The sequence below is a fragment of the Enhydra lutris genome, unplaced genomic scaffold (assembly GCF_002288905.1).
Source record: "Enhydra lutris kenyoni isolate GAN:26980312 unplaced genomic scaffold, ASM228890v2 scaffoldscaffold32, whole genome shotgun sequence".
Taxonomy (NCBI): domain Eukaryota; kingdom Metazoa; phylum Chordata; class Mammalia; order Carnivora; family Mustelidae; genus Enhydra; species Enhydra lutris.
Window position 1 is genome coordinate 6,979,422 of NW_019154116.1, and position 26,808 is coordinate 7,006,229.

The window sequence follows — 26,808 nt, forward strand, 5'->3', positions numbered from 1 at the left end:
GTTTTCCAAAGTGGCTGCACCAACTTGCATTCCCGCCAACAGTGTAAGAGGGTTCCCCTTTCTCTACATCCCCTCAACATGAGACAGGAATCCATCAGAATCCTAGGGGAGAACATAGGCAGTAACCTCTTCGATATCAGCCACAGCAACTTCTTTCAAGATATGTCTCCAAAGGCAAAGGAAACAAAAGCGAAAATGAACTTTTGGGAAAAAATACTTCAGAACACGTGCTCTCAATAATCTAAACTATTGGAATGGGAAATATTTCAAAGACCTGAACTCATGTCAAAGAACAAACTGTTTAGGAAATTACCATAGGCATCGGGTGACCCCATCACTCCTGAACTGAGCTTCCCTGGTGGTATGACGTCAGCCATGTTGTGCTATATTTAATGCGTGGAGCCCCTCTCTGGCTGCATCGTGAACCTCTGAGGGCCAAGAATAGCATAGATCCCTCTTTGTTTCATCACTGTTACTCCTGAGTTAAGAAATGTACATCTTTGTATGGACTCGGTTTGCTACTCCTTGCTTGACACACCTCAAGCATGGAGCTTTCCAGCATTTTCCATTGTGGCCAATTATCTTGCTGGTGCTGCCATAATGTAATACCATAGATGGGTGACTTCAGTGACAGACATCCATTTTCTGACAGTCTGGAGGCCAGAAGTCCAAGATCAAGGTTTTGGTCAGGACTCTCTTCCTGGTACCTGGCCTCCTTCCCACTGTGTGCTCTCCTCAGTGAATGTGCAGAGAGAGAGAGAGAGAAGGAGAGCTCTTTGGCATCTCTTCTAATAAGGACACTAATTCTACGGGGTCAGAGCCGTACACTTATGACCTCATCAATTATTTCCTTCCAGGATCCTTCTCCTAATACAGCCTCACTGGAGGTCAGAGCTTTAATAAATGGATTTGGGTGGTGGGGGGCAAAGAAGGGGTAGAAAGTATTCAGTCCATAACAGCTTAGTGAGCAGAACCAGACACAAAGTCCTATTTTCACATCAAACTGAGACTTGCATGTGTGTCCTCATTCCTACTGCTCCCAGCACTTTGCTGGCACAAGCTGGATTTCCAATTCCCCCAGCTTCATTCAGGTCAAAAAACCACTCAGCTGCAGAGCCAGACATGGACATGATGGGAGTGGTCTCACTCTGAGTATTTGACTTTTTTCTACATTATTCTTTTCTCAATACACTCCTAGTCCTCTTCCCATCTCCAAACACAGACAAACATTCCAAGGTGCGGCCATATGCCAAGCTCAGGGAGGCTGAAGCCCCCAGCTTCTACCGGGAGGCTGAACTGATGGAGACAGCCGCAGCCTGGCACCCAGCTTACAGGACGCCTTCCAGGAACATTAACGGCCAAATGGCTATTCTGCGATAGCCTGTCAGTTCCCTGGATTATGACCTACCGGGTTTCAGGGAGCCTTTCTGTTCTTCCCCTCGGTCCCTTCTGGCCTAAACACCTTTGTGCCCTCAGCAGGTTGGACCACCTGAAACCTGTCCCCTGTCCCAGCTCCACAGAGAGTGTAATGACACCACCTGTCACGCTGACCCCAGTGACCTCTCACTGTCAACTTTCTGCTCTAGCAACTGGCCATCCAGTCAGACACTGCTTCTCCCTCAGACACCTTTTTGAAAGGTGTGGGATGAGGACGATGGAATACAATCCCTCAGGGCGTTGTCCATCTCTGGAATCCATAATGGATTCTACGTTGTGCTAGCAAAGCTAGAGAAGACCTAGGACTGCACATATAGCATGTTAGACTGCTCTAGAAGGAGCTGTTGCCTACACTGCCTGACGTGACAGCACTTGGACACAGGTCTCACAAGTTCTAAGGGGTATAGTTGAATCCTCAGTCAGGCCTGCTCCTCCCGTCTTCCCAGGTTGTGTTTCTGGTTCTAAACTTACCGAGAAATGCATCAGCACCAGGAGTGCCCTTCATGAGGGTCCCAGCTTAGGGCAGACCAGGAGAACACATCAAGTAAAGACAGAAGGACGTTGGTCTGCCTGGAAGGTTTCTGAGAGGGGGCAACTCAGAGAGGACCAGGTCTAATTTAGACTGCATCTCATGACCCTGACAGAAGAAACTTCTGGAGGAGATGATGCCACCTCACTTTCATCCCAGATTTGATGACCATAACATAGCTTCCTGACTGAAGCAACCTACTAAAAACACATTTGTTGATTTCAACATGGGGAATGCAGGGGTGAGGAGGCAGGGCAAGGAAGGAAGCCAGAGGGGAGGACGGCAAGGATGAAGGGAAAGAGTGGGAAGGGCTGTGAGATTTAAGGCATAGATAATCCTTAAATAGTTACTGGGGAATCCTGAGGAGTGGAATACAGTGCTATCTGAGAACTTCAGTTCTGGGCATTCATCCAATGTTTCTTTTATTCCCATCAGCTTCTGCCTATTGCTAGCTCCTTCCCTATGCAGCTCAGATATCCTGGTGTATCCCTTCCACTACCTACCTACCAGGATCAGCACCATCCTGCTTCAGTGTCCTTCTCTCCTATCCAGCCAAAACTCTAAGGGAGACAAACAGCAAGCCTTCTTAAATTCTAAAGAACATAATCCTTAATAGAAAAAAAAAAAAATAGAAGGTGTATAAATAATTTAGAACAATTGTTTATATAATGAGAAAAAGTTAACATCTATTTTCACATCTTTCTGGAATTGACAGACTTAATTTCTTTAGCAATTTTCTACCAGAAGTTGATGGTATTGGAAATGTTAGACAAAAATAGCGAACTGTGTTTTCCATAGTTTGACTCAGTTACTGAAGTGGAAATCAAAATGACAGATATTTAAATTCTGAAATATGGGTTTGGTTCTTTGGACTTATCTAATCCATTAGTGCTAAATGTCTAGTATCATATAATTTCTGAATTCTGATTTTTTTTAAAATAAGCATGAAAATCAGCAGAGTTTATATCATCTTTATGATTCAGGAGACTTGAGCTAAAAGTCTTTAAACACAATAACCTCCTTTAGGAGCAAAACTACTACAGACCCTACAGAAATGCATCATGCCACCCTGGACTGGGTACTACTTTATATTGTTTTCCGTCCTCTGTGTATTTTGAGGAAAAAAGACCTAAATAATCTCCACCTCACTTATTTTTATCATTAAGATATAGTAACTGGGGCTCCTGGGTAGCTCAGTTAAGCTTCTGACTCTTGATTTCAGCTCAACTCATGATCTCTGAGTCGTAAGATCAGGCCCTGCGTTGGGCTCCTCACTCAGCCAGGAGTTGGCTTGGGATTCTCTCTATCCCTCCCCTATGTCCCTCCCCCCACTTGTATGCTCTCTCTCTAAAATAAATTTTTTAAAAGAGGTATAATAACACTTTAACACCTTTGAAAAATTAATAGAATGATGCAGAATTCTTGCTTTGGAAATACAGGTACGATCTCATCTCTCATTTCCATGTTTGGTTTGATAACTGAGCAAGTTCTTTGTACCTTCAACATAAATTAGAAAAACAAAACAATTTATTGTTTTATTTGAAAGGGACTCAGAATCAGGTATTGCATTTTTTCAGAAAAAAAAAACAGAATAGCTACAAGTCTGCATGCACTGAATGAGATGAATAATCCTTAGCTAGTTTCAGTCCTTTGTTTGTTTCCCACCTGCCTCCCTTGCCATGAAGAATAAAGGAAACCTGCCTCAGTTAGAATCTTTACATCTACTTTTGCTAATTCTCACACTTATCCAGGCCACTTCTTTCCCGAGTATACCAGTTGTTCTAGCAAAGTATTTGTAATTTATTGTAATTTTTCAATCCTTATGAGTGCCAGATTTAATGAATGTTTCCAAAGAATTATGCCTTAATTAGTTCCAGGTATGGGCAACAGCGCAGCTTATAGGAAGAGGAGAATGACAACCTGAAATTGTGTAACTTTTACATAAATCTTATTAGTTACTCAGCACAGTAATGTTCAGTTGTAATGGGATTGTTCTCCATCAACAGGCTAACTGTTGCTAAAAACAGGATGTCTTTCTTCAAGCAGAATGAACATTTTCCCTGTTTATGGGATTAACTGGCTTAAAATACCCGTTTGCATTTGCATTTATTCAAATTTAGAAGAGATGGAACATAGGACGCCTGGGTGGCTCAGTTTGTTGTGTCTGAACCTTGATCTCAGCTCATGTCTGGATCTCAGCACTTTTTTTTTTTTTTTAAAGATTTTATTCATCCATTTGACAGAGATAGATCACAAGTAGGCAGAGAGGCAGGCGGGGGGTGGGGGTGGGGGGAAGCAGACTCCCTGCTGAGCAGAGAGCCCAATTCGGGGCTTGATCCCAGGACCCTGGGATCATGACCAGAACCAAAGGCAGAGGCTTTAACCCACTGAGCCACCCAGGCACCCCTGGATCTCAGCACTCTTGATCATAGGGTCATGAGTCCAAGCCTCACATTGGGCTCTACTTAAAAAGAGAGAGAGAGAGAGAGAGAGAGAGATGGAACTTGTTTCAATTAATTATGTTGTTGAATTATAGCTGCGAAGATTTGTGAAAGGATGCCCTCTTTTCTTCTGAAAAAGGCCACCAAACCTGGATCTTTCATCACTAGAAGTCCAATGCGCTATCCATTGCGCCACAGAGCCACCTCAAACCTGGATCTTATAATGTATTCTGGTCTTAGGAAAGAGAAGAATCGGAAACATTGCTTTCTTCTTGGAGGAGAGTTGAAGATCTACAAAGCTGAGTGGGGGAGAAGCAAGATGGGAAGTGAAGCCGATAAGTGCCTTTCCTGTCTTCTCCATTTTCTAACCAAATGTGGGGCCATCAGATGATTTTTTAACACAAGGTGATGATGATCTCTTTGGGACTGTGTAGGTGCCATGCCCTCTTCAATCTCATGCATTTACTCCCTTCAACTTCTCTCTCCACAGCGGACTCAGAGCACTTGAGGGAACGGATCTCAGCATGAACCACACCACCTGTCATTTCATCCCCATCTTTGGGTACCATAATGGAATGTTGTGGGATTCCCAACTGTGTGTGAACATGCAAATGGCTTGTTTTGTCTCGTTTATTTTTAGGTTATCTCTAGATTCTAGAATAAGAGTTGGAAAACCTAAATACAGAACCGGGACAGTATTTGAGCAGAGGGAGTTGGATAAATGCATTATCATGAAATGTTTTCTAAGGAGCTCATAGACATTAAAGTGATTAATGATGACTGATACTCTCAGCGAGGGTTTGAAGATCTCTGCTTTTCCTCCAGGTGAAGGGAAGCCTGCAGACTCTGGGGCTGAAGAGAAGAGCACTCTCAGTGGGGGTGTGCTGAGCCGGGTTTGAACCTGACTCTGTGCCATACCTCCTGGGGTCTTCAAGGGCCCTTCCCTCTCTATAAATTTAGAGGACTTCACCACTGTCTCTCAAACTTAACTTCGCACTCAAAAATTCCACTCTTTCAACAAAACTGATTCTTGGCACTTCCAGCAGGGAAAGAAACAGAGAAAGGAGGATAAAAATATGGAGAAAGTCACAAAGGAGAATGGTGTTTGGAGGAGTTAGGTGAAGAGGGCCCTGTGAGCTGTGGCATTGCCTTGCATCCACTCTCTGAAGGGCTGTTTGGCCACCTGCTGCCCAATGACAGGATTTTCCTGGTGCCTTGATATGGCCACCACCCTCCTTCTCTGAGGGAAGGAGGGTATGTGGCCACCAGGGGGTGCCTGACCCTGGAGGGCACTAAGACCTTGTAAGAAACCAGGAATGATAGCCAATCTGAGGAGGAAAGGAGGAAATTGGAGAAGAAAACTGTGGTTGGGCTTTTGGCAGCAATGTTACCCTCCTGACTTTCTGAGGAAGGACGGCTTCTGAACCCACCATTGGGATGCACAGTTGACTCTCTTTGGCCATCTGAAATCAAGCCCACACCCATGACCGTCGGAAAGTCCTAATTCAGCAAAGTTTTCTCTGTGCTCTCCAATAAGTCTCATTTTCAAAATATTAGCAGAAGCTTTTCAAACTAGAGATGAACACTTACAATTCTGTGTACTGTATGAGGAATACTTTTACAACGGTTCCTCTCGGACTTTATTTCTTCTGTTCCACTTTTGGTAGCTAGGCTTAAGCGCCTGGCATCACCAAGAACACACACACATTTATCAAATGCCGTCTTCCTTCAGCCCTGGCTCTGACTGGGATTACAGGGGTGAGAGCTTCAGACTCTTTCAAGGAAAATGTATGCCAAGCTGATTAATGAGAGAATAGCCTATCAGCGTCATTTTCTGTTTTGTTGTATAAACTAAATCAGATCTCCTTCAAAGATAAACCAAGTGCAATTCCAGAAAAATAATACTATTTCAGATATTATTTTAAAGACATTTTAAAGACAATTTCCTTTTACATTAAATAGCTACATTCGTGCAGTCAGATGCTCAGTCATTTCTGCTCCCTTCGCAAGCTGGGTGCCAGGAGACACTTCAAATGGAAATTTACATAATATATTTCAAATAGGTCCGAAAAAGTACTTTAAATGGTATTTCCATTTTATTTTTTAAAGAATGAAGTAGACTCTAAAAAGAGGAGTTGGTTACATACACATTGTGTGAGAATGTCTAAGGAGCAGAATCGGATCTTTGTAAATACAAAGATTCTGAGAAACAATCACAAGAAAGAAAATTGTGGTACAACACTATGTCACACGCTTTCTAAACGGACAGTCAAAGGTAGGTTCTTCATGGAGGCCTTTCAAACTCTAATATTTCATAAACTAGAGATACTCAGAACCCAGACTGAATTGGTCAAGGATGGGATCTTGGTGATATTTAAAAACAAAACAAAACAACTCTCAGATAATGTGGAACCTTAACTAATAACCTGTGTTCAGCAGGGAGAGAAGAGCTGTTGCCAAGAAGCTTAAAGAAATTATTCTTCTGGGACACCACTCTCAGCACTAAAGGATATCCAACCTTCTAACCTTCTAATAGGAGAGAGGTCTTCAAACAGTATAGTCAGCCTGTGTGATCTGGCAAAATACAGATTTTTAAAAATTAAAGATTAATATTTCATTTCTTGGGGTTAAGAATAGTTTAATCATCATTTACATGTTCACTATATATTTTTACTTTATTATATTGATTTTGGCCTCCATATTAAATGGGCTCTTTCAGCTTTTTGGCCAATTTAAAATTTTATATACACATGAAATTACACACATTTTTATATATAATATGGGAATACACACACACACACACACACACACACACACACACACACACAGAGTTGGTCCTTGAACAACACAGGTTTAAGTTGTGTGGTCCATTTATGTGTGAATTTTTATTTTTTATTAGTATAGGACTGTAAATTTTCTCTTTTTTGTGATCTTCTTAATAACATTTGCTTTTCTCTAGCTTACTTTATTATAAGAAAAGGTATACAACACATACTGCATAAAAAATAGAAGTATTGATTAACTGTTTCTGTGATTGTTAAGGCTTTGGTCAACAGTAAGCACTTAATAGAGTTTTGGTTTTTTTTTTCTGGGGGGGGGGCGCATCAAAAGTTACATGGGGATTTTTCAACAGCAGGTGTCAGCTCCTCTAACCCCCGCATTGGTCAGCTGTGTATTGAACAGTTGAGAAAGAGAGAAAGAGGCCAGGGCATCGTGGACACTGCCTTATGAAATGTGAAATTATGAAATTATGAAATGAGAGGTTTTCCTGGGTCAGGCATCTTCTGTGTTCATGCTGATAGTCAGCAGTTAATCCGAGAAAAACCTTCTTTTAGGCAAGAAATAATGGAATGTGGTGTGCTGGAGAGAAGATGAGTAGAACTTAAGGAATGAATCATCAACAGTACCTGATACCAACTCCTGGCGATAAAACCCTGGTCAGCCTTCCTGGTCCTGTGTCTCCTGTTACCCACAGGAACGTTTCCAACACTTCTCGGCTGCATTGCAAAACCGTCATGAAGTTAATGGGGCCAATCTTGGCCACCACAAAAGAGGTCTTGGGTCAGAAGAGCAAACAGGCGTTGGATGGGGGGGTTGCCCCGAGGGCTGTCCAGTCTCAATCTGATGAAACCCTCTTCAAGGAGCTGTCATGCCTTAACACCTCTGGAGGCAGAGGGACACTGAGGCAAAGAACAATCCCACTAAATTGTTTCCTAAATGGTAGGATTTATTTCAATGCTCACATACAATTGAATGAGACATACTATTTACATAAAACATAAGTACAAAAAATATAATACAATTTATACTGTACATAGTCAGGATTCTCTTCTTTTGTCTGAAAAATGTTGGCAGATAGAGATGGTGTGGAGGGGGTGCTATGGAGGGAAGATTGCACTCTTAGTGGCACTCACGATCATTCTTCATGAATTTATTGTTTAAAAAATTGTTAAAATTGGTTTGGATTACAGAAACTGGAAATTCACAAGAGCAGTGAGTGAGCATGACATTTCCCCTTCTTAATAACAGATCATTTTATCTTATAAATATGTTTGCTTTCTGGAAAGTTGGGACCTATAGTAGGTGTGGGTTGGTTTCTGCTGATTGGCAGGTAACCCCGCCCCCAACACCACCCAAGCCTCTTCTCAAAATTTCCATAGCTGCTCCAATGGAGTAGCACATGAGCTCCCTGCCTGGGATGTCACAAGTGGTATCGCAAACTGATTTTTGAAAGCAATGTATCTGTCAGGTGTCACTAAACAACATTCTTGGATATAGACCTGGACAGCTCTCGAGTGAGGATTTAAGACCAACGAACTGATGAACAGTACACATAAAAGTGAAGACTACTGGAAATTTGTATTACACATTTCTAACAACAAGGTTTTTGTTCAAATGAAACCTTGAAAACTGAATGTAAGGACAGGGGAAAAAAGTGCGCCCAACAGCCCTACGAAGAAAGTTCTGACACTTCACAAGATTTCCAACAGGGCAACTGAAACTCCGGTTCCTCATTTAAAGGAAGAGAAAGGCCACGTTGCCTCATCTAAAGGGTCCCATTCTGATTATTAATACATATTGTCTTTAAAAAGCTAATTTTAAGGTCAAGAACTTTCTGCAAGCTTTCCCAAGGGCTGAAGTTGGCTTTGGAGAAGGTTCAGTGGAAAAATGAAATAATTCCAAATAAGTTTATTTTGCATCACAAAACAGCAAAAGCAAACTAACACAGAACGAGGCATTTAATTTCATAACGTCTTCATAAATCACGTCAAGGGGCATAACACACAAGTTTTGTTACCCACTTTTGAAGAATGCTACAATGAACCATGTTTGTGCATTTTCTTTGCAGATGACGTAGAGCTTCAGTGGTGGATGGAGGTGCTGGGGTTGAAGGCTCAAACTGTGCTTTCCTTCAAATGGCAGAAGTTCAAATTCAATGTTGGCCAACAGTCACAGTGTAAGAAAAAACACTTTTAGCCGAGAAAACACCATTAACTTTCCTACCCCAAATTAAGGTTGATAACTTTGTGTACGTGTAAGCAATGTTGACATTGACTTAAAAAAAAAAAAAAAAAAAAGCACACAAAGCTTTAGGTGGTTCTCATTCCACTCAGTGAATCCATGCCAGCTGTCACCAGCCTGATTTTCCTCTATCTGTGGACCTGCCTGAAGAGGGACAGTAACAAAGCTTCTGACATCCATTGGCAGCTCATCAGCAACCCTATCATTGGTCCAAGGTGTTTTGTGGAAGATGTATAATTAAAGTGATGGGACATACCTCTGCCCTTGTTCTGGTGCCACCTGCCCTGCCAATGGGGGCAGACATCAAATCTAGAATGTGCTCCTTGGGTCATTTTCCATTCCTGAGATCAAATAAATATAAAAGAATGATTTTCTTCAAGGTGAGCCAATCAACCCTCTGCTTTGAACTAGAACCAGTAATGTCCAGATGCGATGATAAATCACCATCTCAAACAAGGCACTGGCAACTTTTTATGGCAAATCAAACCATCTGTGCTTACGGAGGATGGCTAACAATGCTTTCTTCTCAGCGACAGGAGAGGAGGACGGTTTGGGATTTTCCAGAATCCCAATTTTCCTCCCAGCTCGTGTTTATCGAGCACTTGAACCCATCTGAACCACTGTACTACCATTCACCTCACATTTGGACTGTGTGGCATTAAGCTGCCACGAAGCTGAAAAAGAAAAGGGTCATGTTACCACCACTGGCCTAGGATTTCTTCCTAAATGGGAAGAGATGGAATGGATGGCATTACCTGTCCGAAATGTTGGTTTAAGAAATGCTGCAGAGTGGTCTCCTCTCTACTTTGTTCCTTTCAGGATTTAAAATATCCTTGGCTAGTTACCATCATCATGTCAATACAGCAAAACCTGTTTGTTTGAGCAAAAACTGATCCTGACTCTGGTCATGGGTAAGAAGCTTGATTGCTCCGGATTGCAGAACGACTATGATCTTTTGCAAATACTGCGAGGCAGTGTATATCAGGAACTGTACACTTGGTATCAGGCTCTGAAGTTGGTTCTGATGATGTTTTAAGTCCCTGTGCAGTGTAAGCTACATTTTCAAGGGAGAGCAATCTCCATTCCTGATGCTTTTGTAACATGTACCAAATTTTTGATACTGTGATGTATGATAGACAAAAAAACCTTGATCCATCATGTCCCCAAAATACGTATAACACATCTTTAATATAAGTCCATTAAACAGGGGGTACAAAATAGTCATTCTAGAAATCCCTGCCAATAGTCCAACATTGCATCTTGTTCACTACTTTTCAATTTCCAAAAGGAAAAGCAAGGATTCTGGCAATTTATTTCCCTGTATTTTATCGGGTTATCAAAACAGAAAATAGGAATACCTTGAGTCGGTGTTTGTAGAGTTACAAAGCATCTTTCACTTATTATTCGTGACCTCAACTGGGGAGAACAGCAGAAATGAATTCTAAATCGTTGATCTTCCACTGTAATGCACTGAGCAGTAACTGGCATTCCTTTTTTTTTTGAAGATTTTATTTATTGAGAGAGAGAGAATAAGAGAGAGAGAGAACAGGAGAGGGGAGAGGTCAGAGGGAGAAGCAGACTCCCTGCTGAGCAGGCAGCCTGATGTGGGTCTTGATCCCGGGACTCCAGGATCATGACCTGAGCCAAAGGCAGTTGCTTAACCAACTGAGCCACCCAGGCACCCCCGGCATTCCTTTTTGTGCATTCTTCTGGTCAAAGTGACTGCTACTTTACGTTCTCCCATATCACACCCATTGTCCCGAGAAGCAAGGTGCTCAACATGGCTTTGTTTTCTGGAAACAGATTATCATAGGTCATCAAACCGACAATGCTGTGTCCTCCTATTCTCACCAGGTGACAATAATGGAGACATGAGAAGGGGTGAATGTATTGGGCATGCCAACACAATCGAGAACTCCTCTTTGCCTCATCTTAAAAGTACCTCAGAATTTGCGTAGGAGTTACGGTTCTCATTGTAATTCTCACCTTCAGGAACACTGATTATTGGAGGTTTATGCTTAGGGACAGTCCAGCTCTGTGGAGAATGGCTGCTTTGAGGCGGAAGCCATTCACTGTACCCCCCACTGGTACCTGTTGTCCCTGGGTGGGGGCCCCGAGCCAGCTTTCGAGATGAAAATGCTGAATTCAATGGAGAGCGCCCATTAAATGCCAGAAACCAGAAAACCCCAATGGAGAGTAAAAGACCTGCTGAAGGTGTTTTAACACTGTAGGGGACATGTCCATGATTTATTCTGAAAGCAAGGAAAATGTCATAAAGAAGCATCAGGATATTTGTGAACTCAGACGCTACCAAGACTATATCTTCAGTGTGCATTACGGCAGTGTTTATGCAAAATGATTAGCTGAGTGCAGACTTGATATATGTTTAACATAAAATCTCCTATGATCTTCCAGTAGACCCTGGTGTATCCTGGCCACACGGGATTCCCCCGCTAAGACTTTGTCCCTAACTGGGAAGGCAGTCTGACCCATGGATTCTACCAAAGCCTCCAGTGGAAACACTCACGGTTCTGGGCTTTGAGTCCCACGACTCTCACCCCTGTGCAGATAAATAAGGAAATAAGGCCATCCTCGGCTGAAACTCCCGCTCTCAGGACAGTCGGTTCTGGAAGAGTCCCAGCGTCAGACCCACAGAACTGTACGCACATCCCGGCTCCCCACCTGGGACCGGCCCTCACACTCAGTTCAGGAGCCACTGGGTCCCCATTTTCACCTTTTTCCACTTTTGCTTCTCTTCCTTGTGGCATCACTCCATGAGTCCATGGGACCAGACCCTGATCCACCCCGAGCACGGGGGCGAACCCTTCCCAGGGCCAGGGGCAACTCCGGGCCAGGGACACATGTCCCCCACCGTCATTCCTCCGCAGGCCCTGAGGTACTCCCGCCCGCCCTGGCGCGCACATAGGGAAACGCCACTGGCGGTCAGGACACACCTGAGTGGGCTTGCTGGACGTCCCCGCGGGAGTGGGGTGCAGAGACCTCCCCGAAGCATCACGGACATGGGCCTCCAGCGAGCCTGGCAACCGAGCGCAGAAGCACGGGGTCTGCTGGCGAAGGAGCTTCCGTGGGGCAGAGCTGCTCCCAAGTCGCAGTCCCATCGCTCAGGGGTGATGAACCCATGCTCATGCCAGCCGCTGGCCCACAGTGCTCCTGGGGAAAGCTGTGCTGCGGTCTCCCTCCGTAGGACGGGGCCTCCACAGTCTGCGCATTCAGGGCGGGGACTCCTCCGGCTGGAGGAAAGGACCCTGAGCAGCCCCGACCCTGGGAATCACTTTCAAAGACTTTAATGTGAGATGAAAGCCACTTTCCTAATGAAAACAGGCAAACTTCAGCTCTACCCAGAAATAATCCTAGAGATTAAACTGTGATCAGTATCATTGGATGTTGGGTTCAAAGCGGGGTGTGGCTTAAAAATAGTAATCCCTATCTGTGCTGCTTGTACTAGGAAGGAAGGAGGAAGGGGAGTGAAAGGAAAGGTAGGAAGGAAGGAAAGAAAGAGGAAGCGAGAAAGGGAGGGAGGAAGGAAAGAAGTAAGGAAAACAGAAGGGGAAGGAAGGAAGGAAAAGAAAGATAAAGACAGAAAAAAAACAGTCATTCAGAAACTTACAATGTGACCCACGGGGAAGGCAAAGGTGGCAACCTCCAGGATAGCGACTTCAGGGAGGACACCCGGGTGCACGTGGGGGGCTCCCCTGTGAAAGCCGGCCTGGGGCTCAGGCACCAACCGGGGGGGACGGCGGGGAGGCGCACAGCTGTGAGCAACAGCCACGGAAGGATGGAAAAGCCGAAGTTACTCCAAAGCTGCTTAAAATAGAATATAGTCAAAATTATTTTTAACCAATTGAAATTCTGTGAAATGAGAATGAGAGGGAGAAAGAGAGCGCGAAGCCAGAATCATCTTCCTTTGAGTAGAGTTTCAGTGGACGAAAACGAGAGCAGTTTTTTTGCGGTGACAAGTCCCAGGATGTATAATCCGCAACACGAAAACTCGGCATGGAGAGAGGGCGCCGCCCCCGTCACTGCAGGAACCGGACTGGAGCCCAGCGTGGACTTAGAAAGCATTTCCAGTCAGGTCCAGCGATGTTTTCTCAAAATATTAGTATTCCCTTTCCCAGGGGAGAGAAAATGAACTTTTAAGCTTAGAAAACACTGGAGGGAGGGATTCAAAACCAGCTACCATGTGCTTCGCAGTGAGGACATGTTTCTTAAAGGAAAGTGACGCCCAAGTTGGAGCATCCAGTGCAAATCCAGCTGAGGAACAACGGGGAAACCATCTGGCAGAATTTCACCTCCTCAGTATGGACTTGGGCTCTCCGTGTCCAAGCAGAGCGGTCCCACACAGCGGAGAAGCCGCACAGGACAGACAACATGGACGCCTGTTGGAAAGATCCAGAACACCACTGCGGTGTCCTCTCTCCAACCTCCCGGAGACCCCCATCGTTTAAATTGGAATTTTAGTAGAAGAGCTTGTGAAAATCTGGCTGTAGGAGAATATTTTCAATACAACAACACTCATGACTAAATGTGGGATTTTCCCCAACACCCTCCGAAATTGTGTCTTTAAACTAGATAGGATAAAAGCACGGGTACTAAGAGGCCTGTGCGCCTCACTGCCCGTGCTGTGGTGTCCATGGATCTGAAGGTTCACTGTGCAGTAAGAACCTGATTGACTGTCCACGTCGGCCGTCATCACCACGTCCGCGGGTGTGGGGGTGTCAGATGAACAGTTCCAGTCTTTCGGAAATTATTCAACCAACTGTATCAGTTGTTTATGAGTAATTTCTCCTGCTTTTTTTTTTTTTTTTTTTTTTTTGCCTTTCCAGGGACTTCTATGAGTAGTATTATAACACTCTGAAATGCTTAGTGGTGATCAATGCTCAGAACCGCACGGATCACTGAAAACCTTACTTTCCTGCTTTCTCAAGGTACATCTTGAAATGCGATTGCCTCAGTGCAGGGAGAAGTGGGAGGGGGCGGAGGAGAGGGCAGCACTGAGAGAGATAGAAACACAAGGCACCAGAACGAAATGTGTCCTCCTCACCTGACCCGGAGGCAGCAAATGACAGCTGGGTACGTGGGGCTTACGCCAATATGTACATCGATGGGCTACAGAAAGCCAGCTTCACTCATCAGTGATGCGCTGGGAAGGGGCTGATGGCCACACACTAGTTCTATCAGCACACAGAAAATACAAAGTTGCTTCTCCTTAAAGGTCAGTTCCTTTCTATAACATGGAAAATTAAAAAAAAAAAAAGCTGGTTTCAATTATATTTCAAAGTATTTTCTAATACCTTCCCTCATTGGTGTCATGAATGTTCACGATCTTTCCTTGCACGGATGGAGAGGAGGAGGAGGTTATCCAAATGGTGAGCGAGTGGTGGTTTTACACATGACTCTCCAGGACCAGACAGATGGGCTTCCGGGCCAACTGCGTGACAGGCAGCTCCCGGGAATGCCAAGAAATCCAGAAGGGAGAATATGGCGACTAGCCCTGCAGCATCACACAGAAGGCTGGACCCTTCATCGTGTCTGAGCCTCTGGTCTTTACACTCAGCTCCACCAGGGGTGACACCGGAACTGCATCAAGACTAAGGGAGGGATGAGCGTGTCACATCTCATACCATCATCACCTCCACAGACACAAGCCAGGGTGAATCCCTGCCCTTGCCCAGGTGAGAACCATTCCAAGTCCAAACACACAAGTTGCTTCCGAGGTTTCCACAGAATTATCGAGGTTGGGAAGATGGGAGATCCATGGTGAGTAACTACACAGCCACATTCCTAGCCCTCATTTTACCAAATACTATGGACCTAACACTCTTTGTGGCGGGAGGGGGACTCTCGTCGGAAGTGTCTATTTTCTTGAATAAAAACATCATGAAGATTTATGCTCAAGAACAGGAAGACATTCCTATTTCTAAAGACTCCTCCTTCCTATGTGGGTGGTACATTTATTAAAAAGCGCAAGAAAACAACAGAGTTGTTAGAAAAATGGACCAAACGGCAATAAAAAAAAAACAAAAAACTATAAACAAAACTTCACGCCATGGCTCACTCGACCATGATCAAGCGTTTAGACCAGACTTTCACGACATCATATCTAGATTTTTGTTGCTTTTCGGGATGTCTGCTTTTGGCAGCAATGGGACACTCGTGGCTTGAAATGCACTTGAAATGTATCCAAACTTCATCTCTGAAGTCTTGGAGACATGGGCAGTCATGGAGCATAGGCCTTGAGGAACGGGGGATTACGAGAAGCCAAAAATAGAACAGCTATCAGTACTCATCGTAGTTATTGAGATCTGTAAAGTAGGCATTAGAATAGGTCTTCCCGGTGAGATGCGGGTTGAAGTACTTGTTTCTTTCCTCTAGGATCAAGTTGTTTTTGTTAAATGCCTGTAAAAAGTAAAATAATAAAAGAGAGAGAGAGAGAGAGAAATTTAAGAACATTCTACAAGCAGTATTTCAGAAAGAGAACGTAACAAGGGGATGATTACATTGAAGTGGAACTCCCTTCTCAGGCTCAGTTGTTTGAGACGTGATTTCCCAATTACTTGCCTCCTCACCTCATTTGACTTCCCGAGGACCCGCCTCATGACCAGAATTGAGGTTGGCCAGTTTTGACAAATAGATCTTTAGAAACCTTCAACAAACCTAAAACTCCCCTGATTTCGAATCAACAGACACTCTGAATGTTATGGGACAGTACAATTTAAGCAGCTTTCTGATGATCACAGCAGGTACATTAATAAGAGATTTCAAAGGAGCTTATTTAAGTAAATGCATGAAATTTCAAATGCCCTGATTTCTCTCCATTTTCTACAGATGTCAGTAAGTGAGCATGTGATGAGAAAGCAGCCCCCCTCCAAGCGGCCACCTGAAGGCTCTACAGCCTGACAGGGGGCTCAGACCTAGCAGCGTCTGCACTTTTACCTAAAGACCCTGCTTAGTGGTTTCACTGTACGTGCCTGTTTTGCTTTTCCTGGGGCACTTTTTTTTTTTTTTTTAATTTAAATTCAGTTAGCCAACATACAGTACATTATTAGTTTCAGATATAGTGCTCACTGATTTATCTGATGCCTGTAAGGCCCAGGGCTCATCACATCACATGCTCCCCTCACTGCCCATCCCCCCCAGTTACCCATCCCCCACCCACCTCCCCTCCCGCCACCAGTCAGCACAGCCAAAATCAACAAGACAGGAGACAAGAAGTGCTGGCGAGGTCGAGGAGAAAGGGGAACCCTCTTACACGATAGGTGGGAATGCCAGCTTGTGCAGCCACTCTGGAAAACAGGACGGAGGTTCCTCAGGATGTTAAGAATAGCTGTCCTGGGATCTCTTTTAAAACAAACACTTAGAGGGCCATTTGGGTGGCTCGGTCGCTTTAGTGATTGACTTCTGATTTTGGCTCAGGTCATGATCTCAGGGTTGTGAGCTGGACTAGTGGGGAGTCTGCCTGAGATTCTCGCCCTCTCCCTCTACCTCTCCCCTCCCCCCGGCTCATGCACCCATTAATTAATTAATTAAGAAAATAAAAAAATAAAATAACCACTTACGAGTTGAGGCCCTATAGCCACCTTATAAGCAACAGGTACCTGTCTCCTGCTCACTGCTGACCAGGGATGGAGGACTACTTCCCCGGGCTCGCTGGGAAGGTAAGTCATAATCCCTGGGACCTCCCTGGGACCTGACTTCCTTTGAGTGAGTGCAGGGAGACTGTGCCTCCAGCCAAAACAAGCCTGGGGTTTCCCCTTCCCCAAAGGGGGAGCTGGGGTGCTCCCATTCATCAGGCCATAATATGCATGTTATTGGGGGGGCCCAGCTCTGGCCCCCAACACAGGCTACTGTAGCCACTTCCGACACAGATGCCCTTCCTTATGAAGTCATTAAAGCAACCTATACTTTCAAAATGCAAACTCTGCCAGGTTGAGGGTGACTATTAAATAAAGGACTGACAGAGAGATGTAGGTTAGTTGGCAGAGGCCAACTCTCCAGGACTGGTCTGGGCAAGGTATCGGAAGAAAGTTCCAGAAGGATCATTAGAGACTAGGCAGCCATCAGTGCCCTCAGAGCCCTCTGCCCTCAGAGCAGTGAAATTTCTTAATATCTGGGTGGCTCCTGGATCTCAAGTGAGATCGAAGACCCCCTCAATTATCTTGAGACAGTTAAAGTAACACACAAGTTCATAGGTTGGCATCACATCTCGAGGAGCCCCACTCTTGGATTCTGAAGGCTTGTTTGAAAGGCTCTTGCTCATAAAAGGAGCTTGTGTTCCTCCTCATACTCTGGGAGCTCAGTGCTGAGAGGGTGTGGGGGCATGTTACTGGTGTCCTCCTTCACTCCCTGGCCCGAGCACAGGATTAGCATCAGGTGCTGATGGGCTCTGGATCCTGGTATAAGCAAGGCCCGGGGTTGGCCCTGTCGCTGTCCCAGTGTCTGGGAAGGGACTTCATGGTAGGATGGAAATGAGAGGATGCTGTGGCCCACAGCACGTAAGACTTTCCAAGCACGTGAAGTCATAAGGGCTGAAGATGTTCCATATTCCCACGTGGGAAGGAAATCGAATTTCAAAGGAAAACATCATAGTAGAGAGAGCAGAAAAATGCTCCCTGAGAAGGTTTAGGGGTCCCACCAATTTAAGAGGAATATGAAAATGGGAACTTCCTTCATTCACGTGGGTGGGCGAAGTCTACAAGAGCCCAGATGTCCTTCCCGCTACCCCTCCGACTCCTGCATCTTATCCCCTTTAAGCCTCACAACAGAGATCTGACAGTCATATTGCTATACCCATTTTAAAGATGAAGAGACTGAGGTTCAAAGAATTAACTAACCTGTATTCTACACCCTGACGCACAATGCCTCAAACAAAAGCCACACTGACTTTGCCAGGCACTATTCAAGGCACTTAGTGTAACTATTTCCTCTGCTTCTCATGATCTCTAATTTATGAGGAGAAAACAGAGGCTCAGTGAGTGTCAGTAAGTAGCTTTGTGTTTACCCAGCTGGTGGCTCCTCGACTCAGGTCTGCCCGGTCTAGAGCTGATGCCCTTTCCGCTCCTTCTTCCTCAGAATGAGAAGATTGGCCATCGACTCCGTTTCTGGGCGAACACTGAATTCATCACCCATTGAGAAAATTTAACAGAAAACTTCGTCTCACACCAGTCACACAGCGTGCAAAGCTGAAGAAGCTTCATTATGTGTAAAACTCATTTGAAGATAGTTTTTCTAATAATGTAACAATTTTTCTCAGGATGCCATCCTGGTGATTCCTGCCATGAACCTGGATATTGGATTACCCCACCCTGGTTCTCGTTACCACTATCGCGTGTGTACAGGTCCTCAGCCTGGAGCTCTTCCCTTCGGCAAGAGCCCTCTTTGGACATGGAAAGCACGGTGGAGGCAGAGCTGGACATTGGCTAATGACCCAATATCTTCCAGAATTTCATCTGCTGTCGTTTGCAAGTCCTATTTTTAATCCACTTCCCCACAGAAGGCGCCATCTTCTTTGCAGGTGAAGCACAGCTAAGATGGCAGCTCATCATGAGGGACACCGGTTCCCTTGCTCCCCAGGCTTTCACCTAAGCCACCACCCCTGAGCTTGGCCAACCCCCCAGGCCGCTTCCTTGTGCCTCTGTCTGCCACTCCCTTACCTTGATGGCTTCCACCGAGTCGTACTTGTCCAGTTTGTTGATGTGGTTGGTTATGCTGGTGTTGAGAGGGGCGGGAGCAACAGGGTGGATGACGGTGGCGTCATGGGACTGCTGCTGGTAGCGCTGGCAGTAGGTGTAGACGAGCAGTGTAAGGAGGCAGCCCAGGATGGAGCTGCTCAGCCCCACGGCAATCATGTGGAACATGTTGAACTCTGGGAAGACAGCACCAAAACGAATGCACTTTGGAAAAGAACGCGCCACCTGACGGTGCAATGCACTTGGATGAAAAGAGCGAGACAAAATAAAAGGCCCACAACCTTCCTTTGAAATGTCATGGCCACCCACACACTCCCGCACAGGGAGCACAGCGTATTTTAAGTGAAGTTTCTTATGAACTACAACCAGTCTCTTGGAGATCACCTTCGTACACTGGCAGAAGCATCTCTTTTCTTTAAAGGATTGTACAATCCTGCTTATCTGTTTCAAGTGCAGTATGATCCTAGAGATGTTCCTAGAGAACATTTTTTCCATACTCTTTAACAGGCGGAACATCCCTGCCTACAGCCTATGGGAATAAGGTGAGAACGCATTTACGGCTTCCAAGTCCTGTTCACAATTACTGCGTTTTGGAGACTTTATAAAAAAAATGGTTTATGCCAAAGAAATAAATGATTTGTGCCAAAGGAATAAAATATGATATTTTAATGGTTATGAAACAATCCTCTTTTACATATTTTTTTTCTATTCAATAGGATCTTTGGGTTATTTTCCTTGAGTTATGAATACAAGACGTTGGAAAAAATGAGCAGACACGGATTTATGTCTCTAATATGGGACTGGCTTGAGGGACGATAAGGTCACATGACAAAGACCTTGCAATGTCTGTGAAGCAACCACACAGAAAAATAAATGTTCATCATGTGTGATAGAATGCCACAAGGAAGGTTTTAAGCCTTTCTTTCATGGAATAAAGACAACATCTGGGCAATGCTCATGAAGCTGGGACTAGTGAAAATCAGGTGAAGCAGAACATGACCTTACTTTGTCTACTCTGTTGGCACCAGGTGGCTAACCTGTCGCCTGTGGGTTACTGGCCTTGTCCCTGCACAGGACACATCCCAGGGACGGGCTTCCCCCCCCATGCTGTTCCCTCCACCACCACCAGGGGGCGTAGTGTCACCCATGCTCTTCCCTGACCTGTCTGTCCATCCTGCACTCAAACAGAGCCATTGGAAATGCCTGCGAGGCACACTGCGGACACCAGGCAAATCACAGAGTCACACAGAGGTCCCCAGGCCCTCAGGGGAAGAAGGCCTGCAAGTTTGTCCCTTGATCTAGGCCTTAGGGTGTTTGCACCACAACTACCCTGGCTCCTGCCTGAATCTGCAGCAGAGGCAGGGTACCCTCACTGTCCCCACACCTTGACACCTCTATGCCGTGTCCCTTTACTACCCCCGGATGCCGCGTTCCTGGGACCCCTGAGAGACAGAGCTGCCTCCCCAGGTGAGCGGCCAGCATGCACGGAGGCGGGGCGCACTGGAAGCTGCAGCCCCCACTCCTCCCCCATTCCTGACGTGGGTGTCCAAGCCGGCAGCTCCAGGCCCTGGATCATCCAGCCGGACGTTACTAGAATATTCCACGGCATCACCTCCCCCACCTCCACCTGTTTCTCGCTTCTTGATTCTCTGGTCCCTGGTCTAACAAAATGGAAGCAATTCACGAATCTCTGACCTTTCCGGATTTTGTCTGAAGCCTCCAGAGCTGGACCTGGACGGGTTGGACCAAGCACCAGGGGGCAGTCCACCAGACACCTCCAGAGGTGTCCACTAGAACACTGAAACTGTGCTCAAGGCATGCGAGAGTGGATGTGACACGTGCTGTCATTTTATACTGCAGCCACTTTGAGTCCCCAGCGTCAACGCCACCTACCGAGAAGAGTGCTTTCTGCGGCACTGATGGCATTTGATTATAACGTGCGGAGACGTATGGTGCTCGCCGTATGCGGATACTTTGTCATCAGCTGATGAATCATGTATGCAGGTGCCCGGGGAGGCTGGGGCCAACCGACATCTTTATGAGGATTATATAGACTCGGTGTCTCATGAAACTAAAAAAATTTCAATAGGCCTACATTTTTCTGCATAGGGAAAAACAGTGTCTATTAAATCTCTTTTGAATTTGCTTAGTGTGGCTCTTTGCTTGGAACATGCTTCTTTTCCCTATTGTTTTGGTCAGGAAAGCTGGACTAGAAACCAGCTACCCACTTGGCTCCACTGGATGATTTCCTTTACAAAATCTGGTTAATTTCTCTTCAAATGGAAACAAAAAAAGACATCTGTGTTGTCTTCCTAAACATCCCAGAACATTTTGCCAGGTGATTCTTCTTACCCATCAGCCCTACAGTCAGATCTTGCTTAACTTGACACGTCGATGTTAGCAGCTGGAGATCTAAGAACATCAGTTGTGAATACTACAGAATGAGGAACGTCCCTATGATTTAATCATGTCAAGGCATGACTTGGGGTTGGGTAGCCAATCAGCCCATCTGACTCAGACACACAGAAGCAGCATTTTAGGATGGGAATGGACTTTGCACCATGTTCTCCCAGGTGCTCAAGGCCCTTGAAAGTCTCTTGTATCCTAACCCAGAGGGGGTTGAATGGGGAAAGTGGTTTTTGAATCTCTGGTGGCCATGGGGGACCAGTCAACTCTGCCGGGATATCAGCAGACCAAGTTCTGTCTTGACCTCACGTAGGACAGGGGCACCCCTTAAAAACTCTGCTTCACTTTGGACATACACTGCTTTCGAGGGCAGCAGGCACTCCTGGACCCTGGGTGATGTCCAAAACTGTCTCCTAACCAGGGCTGCTGTGGCACCAGCCCTCCAGACACAATCCTTCCAGATACCCACTACCAGGGTCCTTCTCCTGTGGTGCTCTGGCCTTAAAGCTTCCACTCAGATCCCACTGCCTGGATCCCAACTCTGGCTCCACTGCTGACAACCTGTGCCGACTTCGGCCAATGGCTTCATCTCACTCTTCTTGACCTTAATGCAGATGCCAGTACAGGGCTGCAATTTCCAAAACCAAAATCTCTGGAACGGACTTTTCATTACTCACCTGGCAGCAAAGCATGGCCTGACCCGACCCTCTTGCTGCAGAACTAACTAGAACTGCAGGAGAAGCATTAGCATCTTCACTTGGCCCACACGTCACGAAGCATCATCAAAGAGACTAGTTACAGAATGTGGACCTGGGCACTGCAGAGCGTTACCTAACAGACATCACACGCCCCCTAGGACCCATCTGAAATCTGAAAACCGCTGAATTCTAAAACCCTTCTGTATTTCCAAAGGTTTTATGTTAAAGAACTGTGGGCCGTGGAACCTACATGAACATCCTTTGTTGGATCAGATAGGACACTTCTTGCCATTTGATACAGTGGTGTGGAGTGATGATCTAAAAATATTAAGGGACCCTTATGGCTATGATTATTTTTTATGGGAACTAGAGTCTATTCATCTTCTAGCTGGATCCCAAGTCAGTGACTGCCAGTCTGTGAGCTCATGGAACCGATGTAGGTCAGACACCAGACACAGCACGTCTCAGGCACTGGGGTCTTTTATGACATGAATGCTGGTTCCAGAAGGGCTAGGGCTATTCGTGTCCCCACGGTCATCTCAGTGCCCCTTGTAGAGCTCACGGAGTGGGGGCACCACAAAGATTAGTTAGTTAGATTAACAGCTAACTAAATAGACAGAATGCAACAGATAATGAGCTCTTAATTCACGTAGTTAACAGCAGTAAGTACATTCCTAAAACACACTCACAGAGCTCCGGATTCCATTTGAACATGCAGACCAGAGCTTCTGCGACTCCCCCCGTGGACTGGATGATTGTAGGAATGGTATTCACAGGTCAGCAGCCACACTGTGGTCTTGATGTGGATATTGGCTCTGACTACCAAAGGCAGACAGAGGATAGGCATTGACCGGTGGACAGTCAGCCCCTCCCGCCCAGGCAAGTAAACACAGTCAAGTCCAAATTTAGAATGAGCTGGAACCAGAGAATGTGAGTTTTGTCATTCAAGTTTGCAGCAAGTTTAAAAACCGCCTCTAGAAATGTAGTTCTTAACCGTATGTCTCGTCACCGTGTTGTCACTCCAGCAGTCTGAAGGCTTTATCAAGGCTGGATGCCACATATGAGAACTAAAAATATGCAGAAAATGCTTGAATTGAGTTTTACTCATGAAAAATTTAACTATAGCTAATATCAAGATCATTGGTTCGTAAAGCTTATTAGCTTCCACCAAAATCACCTGAAAAGCTTAGGAAGCCACAGAGACCTGGGCCCCACGCAGAGAGGTTCTGATCCTGCAGGTGGAGGCAGGGCCCGAGAATGTGCATTCTGCCACCCCCCCACGGTGCTGCTGCTGATGCTGGTGGATGCCATACCTGGGAACCACCGATCCAGATGTCAAACACTGACCACTCGCAATCATACTACAAAGCATAACGAGTCTGGATCAATGGTTTCTCCCATCCGTTCTTCTTGGGCCAAACATCATATGAAACACATGGGAAGAGAAATGATGGGAAAATATCAGAAATCAATTAAAAATTAATTAAAAACAGGAGCTTACCCCCACATCGTTTCTCTTCTACGCTACTGGATCTCGCCACAGAAACTTCTGGGAAAAAAAAAGAAAAAGAATTAATCATAATGTGTAAAGGGTGTTGGGAAGAAAGAGCACATCACTGGTTCATTTACAGATTGTCTAATGATTTCATGTTTTATGTGAGTCAAAGTTCCAAAAGCCTGATTGCTTGTTTAAAAAAAAAAGTCCTATGTTTCTTTGTTTTAAGCAACCTGAGCTGTATTTGGTCAAGGTCATCTGGATTGGGAAGGAGCGAGATTCATTATCACGGAAAGAAAAGGTTACGGTCCTTTGGGTTGAAACCAGGGCACTAGTTTCAAAATAAAGGCCAGAGTATGTGCTGATTTTCTGTTACCATATATTTTGCCAGTTGTAGATCCCAGTGTTGGCCTGGGTGTTCCTGCCTCTGAGCAAAGCCGGTGTCGTCAGATCCCCTGCAGAGGGGACCAACCCACCAGAGCTCCAAGGAAATCTCCAGAATAAATAAATCTCCCATTCAGCACCCACTCATGTTTTTTGCCATGACACACGTTAAATACCCAAGTAAAATGCCAACAAGAGACAGATCCTGGAACCAGTTTAGCCCATAAGGATCAAACACCATTTCAGGGAACCTGAGATGTTATTCTCTCCTGTACTGATTTCTTCGGTGGGTAACAAGAAGTAGCGATATGTCTATGGTCAAAAAGGAAAACAACACAGTAAATACTTGTAGTTCTATACCATACATGATGGAGGTGGTTTATAAGACTAAATCTAATAATTCTAAAATATGGGTACTTTTTCTGTAAGTGGAAGAAAACAAGGTGGTTACTTATTATTACCTTTTAGGACGTTGGTCTCTGCTTCGGTCTACATCACTGCCCTAACGTCCACAGTGGACATACACGAAATGCCTTGGAGGTGTCTAACACCAGGCCTGCACGTGACAGATGACTGGTGATCATCAAGAAGTGAACACTGATTTCACATGGAAAAGTCCACAGCCCAAGGGCCAGCCAGTCTCTTCTCCAAGACAAGACCCCCTGGAATTACTCAGGTCAGTTACCCCTGGACCTGAGTAACTCCAAGTAAACAAAAGTTGCATAAAGAATTGACCTTTTTATTCTGTACAAACACACGTACACAGCACTGCAAAGGCATTTAACCTAATGTCAAAATAACAAGATAATCTATTTTGATTTTTTGAGCAAAATCGTCTCACTGTGTTATAGTCAGTAAATTGTAGGAGATATGGTGTTAGAAAAAAAGTTGTTAACACTCATGGCCCAAATGCAAGCCCAAACCCACCATTATCTGTAAATCTACAGTCTAATTACCTTGAAACCACAAGAGTTGAGAGAATCATCTCCGTTTCACCAAACAAGACCTCCAAGGACAGATAAAACTCTCACCGAGGACTCATTTCCTCTCTAAATGATGGAAATGATTTGGTCCACACTGACAAGCCTCTCTGCCCGTACCTGGAATGTAGTTGGAATCAAAGCCACACGGCCGGCTCTCGGTGGTGTTTCCAGAACACTGGCTGCCCACAGGAAACAGAAGGATGCACTGGCGGGCACGGACCTGGACTCCAGATGCGTCACACTCAGACCAGTCTGACCACTCCGACCAGCTCTCTGCAATGACCGGAAGAGGGGACATGTGACAACAATGCCCCCTGAGATCAACTCACCTGAAAGCACCATAGGTTACACACATGACTTTAAATTTTCACATTACATTTGTAATGGGTCTGTGTATAAGTAGGATGGACACGTACCCTCTGAGCACCCCAGTAAATCAATTACACATGGGCATGAATAAAAGAACTTGGAGACCTTTGATCAAAAATAATGTGCTTTTCTAAAATCCATGTTATTTTAATGTTTTAAAGCCATTGTAATTGGACACCCGACACGCTAATTCATGAGGTCCAGCTGTGCAGAGACGGTCAGTGGTCACGGGAGAGAAATATTCAGTGTGGACCCTGGTTCCCACAGGGCAATGCTCCTCTGTGAAGAGCGGCCCTCAAACGCTTTCCTGCCAAAATTCCTACAGGCCACCGAGCTCAGGCAAGAGAAATGGTGCTGCATGAATGCGAGAGCCCTGGTTGCTGAGAGGGGTTTCCAGCTCCTACAAGAACCTTTCCTTCTGTCGCAAAAAAAAATTCTGCAGTCGATACACCAATGTCAGGCTGTACATGAGGTAGAAGTTCTTTTATCCCAGGTGTATTGTTGCCTCTGGGCCCAAGATCAGCGCATGAGTCGGAGGTCAAGGCCCAAAGCTAAGTGATCTAAGGTCACTTCACCCTCAAGTGGAAAATTCACTCTGATTCGTGAAATTCACCCAGGCTTACAGATGGTTGAAAAGAAAACAACACTCATATTTTAAGTAAGGATGTCAAAAAAAATGTGCTCTCAATATTATTTGGAAATACTGATCAAATTAAAAGGGTTTTTTGTATGCAGTTTGCTTTTTTGTTCTTCTCAAATTTCTGTACCATCTTTGTGTTACAGGGGAAATCTGGAAATCCGGCATGTTCCTGGATCCACTGAAAGAAGTGACATTTTTCCTTAAAAATGTGTAAAGTACCAGGTTTGGGGATGACCGTGAGATTCTGGTTTCTAGGCACTTTTCAATATAAATGGAACCTTCCAGAAAGATCTGCAGGAGCAAGTTAAAAAATTAAAAGTGTGAACCAGGAGAGGGCACCAATGGCATGGAGCACTGGGTGTGGTACAAAAACAATGAATACTGTTATGCTGAAAATAAATTTAAAAAAATGATTAAAAAAATTAAAAGTGTGGTTGTTTCAACGTCAAAGTTAGACTCAGAAGAGTGTGCCTCATTTCCATTCTAAGCAGTCCCCATGTGTCAGGACAAAGCAGATTACTGGACGAGGACACTGCTGCAGGGTCCCCCCTGGGCATCTGTGTGAGCCAGCTTCTGAACTTGGGTTCCCCACCTCCCTCCCTGGAGCCCCTGGACCTGAGGCCAAGACCTTCACAAGGGCTCTCCCTGCTCTTCAACCTGATTTTCAGATCCCATTACCAGGTTAAACCTTTTAAAA

At 45.2% G+C, this 26,808-nt stretch overlaps 1 protein-coding gene across 1 annotated transcript in view; it reads right to left on the bottom strand.

Annotated features, from left to right (window-relative positions):
• Positions 1-14,268: 14,268 nt before the first annotated feature.
• Positions 14,269-26,808, bottom strand: part of LOC111153426 (semaphorin 5A) — a 463,009-nt gene continuing 450,469 nt past the window's right edge. The window contains exons 20-23 of the mRNA XM_022512436.1: positions 25,220-25,375; positions 23,742-23,789; positions 19,101-19,312; positions 14,269-15,846 (exon numbers count right to left, since the gene is read on the bottom strand). Coding sequence (XP_022368144.1) covers positions 15,727-15,846; positions 19,101-19,312; positions 23,742-23,789; positions 25,220-25,375 — 536 coding nt within the window. The 3' untranslated portion in view covers positions 14,269-15,726. The remainder of the gene's footprint in view (positions 15,847-19,100; positions 19,313-23,741; positions 23,790-25,219; positions 25,376-26,808) is intronic.